General features: G+C 31.8%; 1 protein-coding gene across 1 annotated transcript; it reads right to left on the reverse strand.

Moving 5' to 3' along the window:
- Window positions 1-1232: 1232 nt before the first annotated feature.
- Window positions 1233-2884, reverse strand: LOC132743023 (uncharacterized). The gene is made up of 2 exons (XM_060731532.1): window positions 1688-2884; window positions 1233-1280 (listed from the first exon to the last, which is right to left on the reverse strand). The coding sequence occupies exons 1-2, from the start codon at window positions 2882-2884 to the stop codon at window positions 1233-1235; spliced, it is 1245 nt and encodes a 414-aa protein (XP_060587515.1).
- Between the last annotated feature and the right edge of the window lie 9326 nt (window positions 2885-12210).

Consider the following 12210-nt stretch of genomic DNA (forward strand, 5'->3'; position numbering starts at 1 on the left):
GTTTAACTAAGGTCCCATAACGAAACACCTGTATACATTTCGTTTTCATGTTTTTAAGAATCATGTTTCAGGTGGTCATAAAACCCATGATAATCCATTGGAAGAACACTTTTAAGTGCCTGTAAATGGTCGAACTTCGTTTTCTTTATCTTCAAAGGACCACCGTGCAACTTTGGTATTATCTCTGTATGTTTAACATAAGATTTTCTAGATTTTCTTGGAAGTTCCTTAAATGAGTCTCTATAATTCAATTTATAGCGTACAGAACCATCTGCTTCGTAGTGAAGAACTCTAATGTCACTAACCACTGGGTCTCCAACCCTAGTCCCAGGTCTAATTGAAACATAGTAGCCCAACTCCGAGTATGCTTTGAAAAAATCGTAGCCAACGTATTCAACGATATATGGGTTAGAGGGACAGGCTTCCTTGATGAAGTCAACATACTGTTGTGGCACATAAACATTCTTGTTCTTTATTTTCCTCTCCACTACGCTGTGTACTGAATCCACCTCCATTTGAGTATGGCCTTTTTCGAGGATCTTTTGTGTGATTTCAAGGTCAAGAGTCATAGCCAAGTGACATAAAGTGTTTGACATTACCAAGTTCCTATTTTGATAGGTACATCCATCACTATATATAATGATGTGTTTGATTTCTTCATCTTTGGAAATCATTTTTTCAATGTAGTCAGCCAAGCAAGTAGCAAAGGAATTAGCCAAAAGATCCCCCATTCCTTCATGCCAAAAGTAGCAGGTCGCCTGCTTCGTTATAAGGTCATACAAAGTGAAATTATGGCATGCTAATTTGGTTTTATAATACAATGCGCTTGCATTCATTTTTGGCGAAAGTAGAACTGCTTGTACGTCCATTGTAAGAACTTTCACTGAGTGGTTTGTTTGACAAAATAACTTGTCACGGTTTTTCTCCTCTCGTGAATTTATTTTTCTATTCTGATGTTCGTTGTAAATATCAGCGGATATATTACCTGCATCAAAACCTACACAGATATCACACTGGTCCTTTTTTTGGCACAAATAGACCAATATTTAGGCTCTCGAAAACTTCGGTAAATACTCTACGACTCGCACATACCCTTTCATTACAATGTTTCACGTATTCTTTATACAAGCAGGTCAGAGAGTTAAATACAGGTTCAAGGTAGGTCTTCGAAGTCGATGAACGGCAATAATGAGATTCCATTCTAGGGATGCTTTCAAGAAATTGCTTGACACTCATACGTAGCTGGCCGTGTCTTTCTTCTTGAGCTTTCTTTCTTGTATCTGAAAAAGAAAGGCATCAAATATCTTTTATAAAGTGCTAACAACACATTTAATATTTCAGTCAATCACTCATTCACTTAAACTGATACTCATTATACTCATTCATATTGTAATTCACTCACTAACACACACACCAACTCACGCACTCTTACGCACGCACGCACTAATTTATTCATTCACACTCCCACAAATTTATTCATTCACTAATTTAAAACTCACTTTTTTATATAGAGAAGAAATTGGGATTTAGAAATTGTATTAAACATTTAAATGGCATGTTACTACCTGACTGCTTCTGCTTTTTCTCAGCTGATCTATCTGGTACACCCGATATTGACTGTTCTATCCATTGATATACTGTCTGCTCCCCTAGTCCAAGAGTTGACAAAAAATAGTTGTTTACATACGACAATACGCTCTTCATTAATTCTTAGATGGTATGTGAGGGTTCGAGTTCTTCTACTTGGTTTTCCATTTTCAAGTGTAGGTTCCTCCACTGCTTTAGCATTTATAAGCGAGTTTACATATACACGCCTTTCATCCCATGTTGTCATGTTTGTCCAAAAATTAGTAAATATCTCTCTCCTATCTGCTTCTGTTACGGTTTTGCAATTTTTTATATTAGAGGTTTGGCAGCGTGATGAACACCTTTTTTCAGACAACGTCCTTGCGGACTTTTCAACATGGAATCCCCACTTCCCATCCACTTTTTTCATTCCTTTGTATGCATTCCCTGACATACGCAACTGTTTATTACGATGTCTCTGCCTTTCTCCTTTTCCATTTTGTTTATCATTTGCCTTTACAGATTCATTTTCTACGGTTTCTTCATGATCAATATCGTCTTCCGATGGTGACGCGTATTCACCCTCTTCACTAGGATTATAATCTGGGTCATTTGCATCTTTGTCATTATTTATATCTTCATATTCTTCATTTTCTCCTAGATCCAAACATGTTTCATTTTCAACATTTGTTGTAATATCTTTTACACTATTTTTGTCTCTATTGTTTCCAATGAAAGAACTTTCACCTATGACAGAATATGCTTGTTGAAAGTATTCGTCAATCTCAGTTTCTTTACCACCAATCGATTCATCATTAACACCTGCTACAACACTGCCATTAAATTCATCCAATATAGTAACATTTGACTCTTTGCAATTCAGAGAAATATCTAATTCACTATTTTGATCAGTTGCTGCATTGGAACGATCATCAAACACATTTACACTGTTATCAGCGTTTACAATTCCAACGATCTTTTCAATCTCAATGTCAGTCTCAGCATCTCCACTTTGAACAAATATTTCAAGTTCTATAAAATCTTTATATATTTCAGTGTTTGACACCGGTTCACTGTTATCTAAATTGGCGCATGACTCATTGTTTTCTGTTTTCATTGTTGATTCACTGTTTTCAGCACAGATAATCGAATCAATTTTGTTATAGATTACAGATTCACTGTTTTCTAAAGTAGATATTTGCTCACTATTTCCACCATTTATAACTTGTTCAGTCCTTTCTGTATTAATATCTTGTGCCTTTATAACACACAGATTCACTGTCTTCCACACACGTAGACCCGACTTCCATTGATTCATTATTATATTCTGTTTCTGAAAAATTTGGTTTATTACAAATATTTGAAGGTGTCAACTCATTGTAGTTTTTGTTGTTATTATTTATGTCATGGTTAATACTCGTATCAGTCACTTGTTCTTGTTCCATAACCTTTATGAGTTTTAAAAGAGAATTCTGAACCACCATTTTCTTAGCTAACACACGGCTTTCCTTTTGATTGCTTTGAGCAAAAGTTACCATTGTTTTGCCCAGTGGTAACATATTTGAAAAATAGTTAATAATTTACAATTTTTATCCCTGGCTCACAGACTGGACAGTGTATCCCACTTTCTTTCAATGTATCTAAATGTGAATAATTTAATGCTTCATCTGGAAATGTTGGATGAATACATAATAGATGAAAATACCGTTCACAGTCAGCGAACTGACATCGAACATAAAACTGCCCATTTCTAAGAGAAATTAGATAAGGCCCAATGTCAACTACTTTTTCAAGAATATGAATTAACTCATTAATATCTGGTACAAACTGACAAATGTGACACTTATATTGTAAATTATTCAGTTTCTCCCGTTGACTCGGTATCACTTTCTCCAGAATACTGTGACATTCCGCTTAACCGTATCTGAAAATAAAATTAAATCGCCATTATGATTCTAGATGAATTAAAACACCTATTTTTAAGCTATTTCAAAACATCGTATTTCGATATAAAACGGGAAGAAAATGAAATACCAAATAATCGTATCTCGTAAAATCTCGTATCTTGATTGCTAGTATCTGAAAAATGAAATGACAAATTCTCGTATCTCGAAAAATTACATCAAACGTCAGAAATCGAACAAAAATTATCTTTAGCGAAAATTAATATCTTTATTTACGTTTAATTATTTCAAACATTAGTAACGATTGAAAGAATTATATACAGATAAGCAATGAAAATTAATGTATTTTCTCTATCAGCCGCAATAGGACACTTCTTTGAACAGATATGACTAAGCATATTTATTAAAACCTTAAAAAGTAGGTAATTTAGAAAGTACAAAAATAGAATCTACTTAACTTACCGATTTGAATGTAAAAAACAATTTATCCAACGTTCTCCGTCAACATATTGTGAAATTTAAAAGATACGAGGTTTTGACAAAAACAACAAAATCATCCAATCGACACACGAGATTTTGTCACGTGACAATTTTCGCCTTTTCCATTGGTGTAGAGCTACACTATTTTGGGAGACGGTGCGCTGGTATGTTTAAATTTTCGCGGCATCAAAAACCCATTTTGCTAAAAAACCGAGTTACGATATTTTGACCCCCCACCGACGATATATTAAACTTAATTGTGTCAGTGAAATATACATGATATCACACTAGATTTTATCAGTGAGATACAGGTGATATCACCCACTGAAAATCAATTGATTTTAAGGATAAGATTTTTGTTGCTTTTGAAGTATCTCTAAATTCATTCAGTAAGTCATTGCATATAGTGTTTATATGAAAATTGAAGATTTTTTATTATTTTTTTTAAAAAAAATAATATATAGAAATTTTCTCATTTTGCTTTGTGAGCCAGTTTGTAGAAATATTTGAAATGTCTTGCTTTATAGGGAGAAAATTTTCCATTTTCATTATCAAAGGAACTCCACTGAGGTACGAAAGCCTAAAATCACAAAATTTGACTTTCTAACAAGGATCAACTGCAGCACTAAAACAGAAAAATATGCAAAGGATATTTTAGAAATATGCTCTGCGTAAATTGAAAATCATATTATTCTGTTATTTTAGCCTGATTTGAGTGGAAAGAGTTGCAACGTTTTTCTATTTTGGCTCGTTTTCACAATTAGAATAATAATTCTGGAAAAATGGAGCGAGCCAATGATCTGAAATTTCGCGCATAAGTTATTTATAATTGGTCTAGACCTACATCAAATGTAATATTAATCTCCATTAATCTTATTTCCAGGCCCCTCATGTCAAAAAACCTCAGTGGAGTCCCTTTAAGGAATTAAACAGTTGTTTCAGTGACATAAAAATCATATTCACTCAAAATACTTGAAATATTGGTAATTAACTATCACATCCATCGTTTACGTAAGTTTTTGTGTTTGCTGAAATCTATCAGCCTAAAGACAGTTCATTGACTTATCTACATTTGTTTATATTTTTCTATTTAAAATGGTACAATTTAGATGTAACATAAAAGCATTGACATGTAATCAAAGTCAGTAAACTGTATAAACATTCTGTATAAAAAAAAATTTAAAAAAATTGCTGTCATAAGATAAGATTTTTATCCAATTGAGATCATTCTAAAATACCTGTATAAATATCAACCTGCTAAAACTGAAAGTTATACTACACCTTCGCTCCCAGTAAAGAACAAGGTCTGGCAGTTTGACCAAGTTATTGTGATATTATGATATTGCTATCCACTGCTTGGGTAAACAGCTTACAGACATTTGCCCACTACGACAATTGGCCCCTTGGCCCCCAATCTGGAAAAGTCACCATATGACCTTTTTAAAAAGTCAGAATGACTTAAAGCTCAATAATAAGATAAAAAAATGATTACAAAATTGAATATAAAAGAGATACAGCTCATGTAAGTAAAGATTAATGATAACATATATGCAGTAACATCTGGTATCCTATACTGTCTAGCCTACAGCAATGTTTTGATTTATTAGTACTTTCATCCCATTAAGCATTAAGTTTTTATGCTGAAATCTGACGAGCCTGTTCTAATTTGTCAACATAAAATAAAAATAGAAAATCACAATGTTACATTCAAACATGGTACATTATAAATTATACATATACAATGTACATATTTCTCATTTCAAATAATAGTATCAAGTATATCCAATTCTTACTTCTATTGCTGAATTTACGATATACAGCATGTACAGTGTAATGACTGTATTTGCTTTGACTTTGGAACATTCTAGTGTCATCTGAAATGGATTTCTATGGCAACTATAAAATGCTTATTTGGAGCAGTGTACATTATAGTTTTCAGTCAAACTGCAATGATGTGAATTTTCTACCCCCAAAGTCTCCGAATTGAAGACATCACTGGTCTACCGATTTTTTTTATAATAAAGAAATGTATTGATACTATACATGTATATCAATGTTATTTATTGACCGTCTGCTTTTTAAATTTATCAACTTACACTATTCATTTTTTAGTTTTGCTTAACAATGTTTCTCTTTCTAAGTATGGAAAAAGAAATTTTATCTCAGCATATGAAAATCATGAGCCCCCAGATTCTTAAATCAGAAACAGTTTTAAGTGTGATTTGTTTTTAAAATATTAGTTGTTCCTGTGTTATTTGAGTTGTGAATTATTTATATACACTGAATATGCTCAAGATTAACATTATGCCAATATTCTGCCTATTGCTAAAGCATTTATAAGAATTTAACATATTAAACTTTGAGGGAAGCGGTGGGGAAAAAATAAAAGTACTGACGATCACAAAGTTTTACTTGCAAGTACAATCATGACTTGCAAGTTACAATCATGAACTTTCTTGCTTGATTTTAATCATTATTGTCAATAAGTTGTAAGTATGTTGAACCAGTAAATGCTTTCTCTTGCTTGTTATTAGGTTATAGCCAATACTTGCTATTGTTGTAATGTTTTACAATCATAAAGTTATGCATACGAGCTCTTGAACTTAAATTGCAACATCATTATCAATCCATCTCCCACAGTTTTATGTAAGATTTATGAAGTTAGTACATGTATATATTTCAATTTTGTTGAGTTGGCAATTTTTATTATTTTTATTTATATAAATATCGTAAGTGCTACATCTGTGAACAATTTGTTATGACTCATAAGGTGAAAAAAAATGTAAAAAATATGCAGTTTTATGAGAAATGATTCTGTTTGTGTTTTAACAATGCAGGAATGAAATGTTGTCTAGGCTGTGATAAAATCTGTAAGTATGTTAAATTGATAGGCATATGTTACAAAGTGTATAATCAATGCATTAAAAGTGACATTATGCTCATTTCTTTCCATTGTCAAGCTGAGCTGAATTGTCTATGTTTTTCATAGGATTGACTGCATTAATGGAGATTGACCAACTGTTGATACTGGAAAATGTTGTTGTGTAGCCACTGCTTTTTCTTTAGGATAAAATATCAATTTGTCTAAATATAAAAAAGACTGCCCCACACTTTTTTATGAATTGAACGCTATGGGTAAATTTATATGGATACTAACCTAGAACTTTTCTTGGGTCACATGAGTTATTTATAATTCATGCAAAGGATATTATAAAACTGAAAGGTATTATGACAAAATGTAAACTTATTTTGCCTTTCACCTGTTCACTCATTAGATACATTAATATGTGCATAATGACACTTTAAGAACATCTTTAAAGGGACTCCACTGAGGTTTTTTGACATGGCACCTCAGGAAATAATTTTTAGAAATAAATATTTCATTTGATGTAGATCTAGACCAATAATTTGTGTGGAAAATTACAGACCATTGGCTCAATCCATTTTTCCAGAATAATTATTTTTATTGTACAAAATGACCTGAACTTGAAAAGTGTTGCAACGCTTTTCACTCAAACGGGCTAAGAATAGCACAAAAATATAATTTTCAATTCATTTCTCAGTTTATTTCTTAATTATCTTGAGTGTATTTTCCTAATTTAAGTATACCTGCTGATCTATGTAACAAAATTAATTTTTGTGTTTTTATGCTTTTAATAAAAAACTTAGTGGAGTTCCTTTAAGGCTTATACAATGTATAATACTTGAGCCTGCTGGCGTCAACTAAATCTATCCATGCGACCAGTGCAGACCATGATCAGCCTGTACATCAGGGCCTTCCTATCATGGTCTGCACTGTTTGCAATTCAGTCAGAACTTATTGTTAAAAATTTTCTGAAAAATGTTGATTGCTTTTGTCCAGATTTGAATATTAACAGGACCATTTAAGATACTAAGCATTGGTTATATTTTGTTTTTGCCTTCTTTCTCTTCATGCAGCACTTCTCAATGAAGTGAATGATTTTTACCCACTAAATTTATCAGCTGATTTTTTTTTCAAACTTTGACAGTTTCTGTTGTTGCTTTTTTCCACATGCTTGGACTGATTTTGTTAAATTACATGTACTACATTATTTATAGTTTTTTTTTCTATTTTAAGAATTAACCTGAACATTGTGTTTGGTTTTTCATCTATAATGATATTAAATTCAGTGTAAATGTCAGTGATGTCATGTACAAATGTCAGTGATATATACAAAAGTCAGTGATATCATGTACTTATGTAAGTGATATCACTTACAAAAATGTCAGTGATTATAATTATGTTCATACATCAGTGATATCATGTACTTATGTCAGTGATATCATGTACAAATGTCAGTGATATCATGTACTAATTTCAGTGAAATAATATACTAATGTTAGTTACATCCAGAAAAAATGTCAGTGATATCAATCATGTACAAATGTCAGTGATACACAACATAAAATATTGTAATGCACCTCTGTAAATATGCTATAATATATTAGATAGGAATATTATATTTTTGTAAATTCAAGCATTGAACTGCTTATTTCATCATTAAATGATGGTCAGCACATACAAGGTATTTTTGTAAAGTGGGGAATATAAACAATGTACATTTAATATACATTTATGTTGAGTATCTTGTAATATGTAAGTATTTTTATTTCATTTGTATTACAAGCAATCAGTTTTTGACTGATATTATTAAAATAATGGGAGTTTTCATTGATAATAACTCATGCATTTTCTTACCCAACAGTAGACCAAATCTGTATTATATTGTTTGAAACACTGATCAGAAAACTTGTGCATGTGATATTTTGCCTGTTGTTTATTATAACTGTTATTTATATTATAAAACCTGGTAGCATCATGTTTCAGAGCTTTGGGGAAAAGGAGAGCTTTATGGTATTAAGTTTTGTGTATTGTCTTGTCGGTGTTTTTGTTGAAATGTAAAGAATTTCAATCTATTTTATTTAAACAAAAGAAAAGTCTAAAAAAGAGAGGATGATCAAATCTAATAGTGCTAGAATTCTGAAAAATAATAATTGTGCAGTTAAATCTTGGCAATATGGTAGAATAATGCTATGTATTTTATGTAAGCCTCTATTGTTTGTAGTGCTACAGAAAATTACATATATAGGTCTTTTTTGTTTGAAAGTAAAGAATTTTATTCTATTGAAAGGAGAGAATGGAAATCTTAACTGATTATCAGCCATTCATTAGTTTTCATATTAACCTTAAAATATTAACCCTTAACCTATTGAATTTCTTAAATAGACATGTCCACCTTCCATTTTTGGAACTGTCCATTTTTAATTTTAGGGATATCAGGGTGATTTTATATAAAGTTGGTCAGCCAACAGTTAAAGACACTCCACTGAGGTTTTTGACATGACAGGACTGGAAATATTCTTTTTTAAAGATAAATATTCCATTTCATGTAGCCTTAGGTCAAAGCCAATAACTTGTGTGCAAAATTTCAGATCATTTGCTCATTTCATTTTTCAAGAATAGTTTATTTAATTAGGAAAACTGACCCAAATTTGAAGAGTGTCACTAAAATTGGGCTAAGAATAGCACAAAATTACCATTTTCAATTGATTTCTTAGTAAATTTCATGATTGTCTTTTCTCAATCTGTGTTTTTTTCCCATTGAATCCTTCTTTTTTTAACTGCCTGGGGTTATTTATGTAAGAAATTCAAATTTTATGTTTCTAGGATTTTGAACCTCAGTGGAGTTCCTTCAAGAGCTTAGTCAGACTTCACGGATGTGCAGGCTGGCCTGGCTCTGTGCTGGTGGTAAAGGGTAATCACTTTTGGGGGGTTCCAGCAGATTCAAGGTTTAAGCAACAATGCATAATTGAATGATGAAAGCCGATTGCAAGTTTAGTTTCATTTTGATTACCTCATCAAAAATGTGTGAAGTGTAATAAAATAGGGGCCACAATCAGTGCTTATTATATTGTTATTTTGTAAAAAAACATACTTTGTAATTTGTCAGCAGCGCATATTATATAGTTATGTAATATTTATTAGAAAATTGTTACTATTTAATAGATTATATTTTCAAATGAACAGTGGGCAATAAAATTTTAAAGAAACTAGTCTTATTTCATTTTGTATATACAGTACGCTCACCGCGGGTTTTGCTTTTTCCGCGATACCACGGCGGACGATTTTTTTTATCGCGGACAAACGCAGGGGTTCGTCCGCGATGAGAAGCCTAATTTCCCCGCGATCCCCGGTGTTCAGTTGTTTCCACCGCGGACAAAATTCTGACGACCGTTCTTCATTTATCGATAAAATCAGTCACCCGTTTCCCGCGGGGGAACGCCATGGTCAGTTGGTCAGTATAAATTAACCTCCAAAAATAATAGACGTTTTATTATTTTTTAACGTCATCTTTTTTACACGATGACTCGAAAATTGACCACAATCGTCTCCTTAAATGTTATTATACGTTTAATTATTTGAACGGAATTTGAAATAAAAATAATTACAGCTGTACTTGTTTTTGTTGTTGTTTTTAATATTTTTGTTATAAACGTCCACAAAACTATTCGTCCACATACCAATATTTTTACAACTGAAATCGTCATTTATCACTGCCATCTTTACTTGTTCATTCCTTGTGGTTCTATAAGTATTATTGCTGTTAAACTAACGAAACGCTTGTTTATTATTCCAGCGCTCTTGATGTATGATACTTATATATAATAAGCACAAAACGCGTTAAAAACAAATTCTGCATCCATTAAAAAATATTGATTAGGCTGCCTTATACAAATTATAAAATTACATTATTATCCTCGGAATTAATTTCAATGAAAACTAAATATAATAAATACAAGAAATCAAAGACAATTACGTTCAATTGTATGTACTTAAAACTACATGTTGTCTACAAATACTATTATTCCTATCAACAATAATATCTTAAAATAAAATTAAAATGAAATATTTTTAACTTGAAAATCGGTCGATGGAAGTTCTTTGAAAATAACTGTCATGTGCTCGTTTGCCTGATATACATGTATGTACATGCATACTGTTCATAATAAAATTACAAAAGTATAACGTCAAGTTTAACAAAATTCTGCAAAAAAAATCTATAAAAAAATAAAAAAGAACAAGCAAAACAACTACTAAAACAAAAATGAAAATAAACTTTAACAGTTGATACAAACTTCAAAACATATACATTACGCTCACACCTGTAATTAGATAAATCAAGAATATCATTTAATTAAATGATTAAGCTAGACTTACCTGTAAGGTGAAGGTTAATCATGATTTCATCCACATAAAACTCACTAAGGGCTACACAGAGAGAAGACGCAGCTATCAGCAGCCAGTGGTCATATTTTAGAGTAAGTAATGCCGAATAATATCGCAAAAATATCAGTTTAAACGGGGAGGTAGCGGGTTGGGTGTGTAGCCCTTAGTGAGTTTTATGTGGATGAAATCATGATTAACCTTCACCTTACAGGTTAAGTCTAGCTTAATCATTTAATTTTCATCCTACATATAAACTCACTAATGGGCCCCACAGAGATTTTAGAGTCCTTTTTGCGATATTTTGGAAAGGACATTACGTTGCCATCCAACGCCATAGTAAATATTTATCTTTCATGTTATTTATGAAGAAAAACGATTTTTAATTTCAAGACGATAAAGGTCTTTTTGTATTCTAGCAATTCGGTAAAAACACATGTTTTTCATATTTTTACAGGAATATAAATGCCATGCACAACTATATAGAAGTAAATTAAAATATAGCTATAATTTATTTTATCATACAATTTTTTTTTTTTTTTTTTTTTTTGTCCCCATTATTATACACTCTTAATTAGCAATATCTATGATAGCCTGCATAGATTTTCCACCATTGTATTTTGATACTGGTTAGAATCATAATATTTAGCGAATGTCTTTAGCATTGCTCCATCCCGCTGATTCAATTATCGTCTGTAACGGGACTCCACGCATGTGTGCGATTGAAAGACGCAGCAGCACGCGCGTGCTATGTGGTTTGAATGATTTATGCACCCCATTCTGTGCATAATTAGCTTAATCCAGCGACAAATTGTTTGTTTTGAAACGGCCCCATGAGGCTTGACCGTTGATATCAGTAATTTATTGGTATTTTCATTGAGGTCTTTCGTTCCTCTGTAAAATACTCACTAATGACGCTGACAATACACAAGCGTTTATCTGATTTAAAACTGTCAAACAAAAAGGGTGTCTGATGCCGACAGGTTTCGATGTTTTTAATAAATGTGGAGTTGT

Source organism: Ruditapes philippinarum, unplaced genomic scaffold (genome assembly GCF_026571515.1).
Source record: "Ruditapes philippinarum isolate M1 unplaced genomic scaffold, ASM2657151v2 ctg2664_1_1_1_1, whole genome shotgun sequence".
NCBI lineage: Eukaryota > Metazoa > Mollusca > Bivalvia > Venerida > Veneridae > Ruditapes > Ruditapes philippinarum.

Bases quoted from the DNA above. Each gene is read 5' to 3' on its own strand.
- LOC132743023 (XM_060731532.1), bottom strand. From the start codon at position 2,884: ATGAATCAATGGAAGTCGGGTCTACGTGTGTGGAAGACAGTGAATCTG. The intron at 1,281-1,687 runs GTATGTAAACAA...TTTCTTTTTCAG, and splicing joins TTAATGAAGAGCGTATTGTC to ATACAAGAAAGAAAGCTCAA.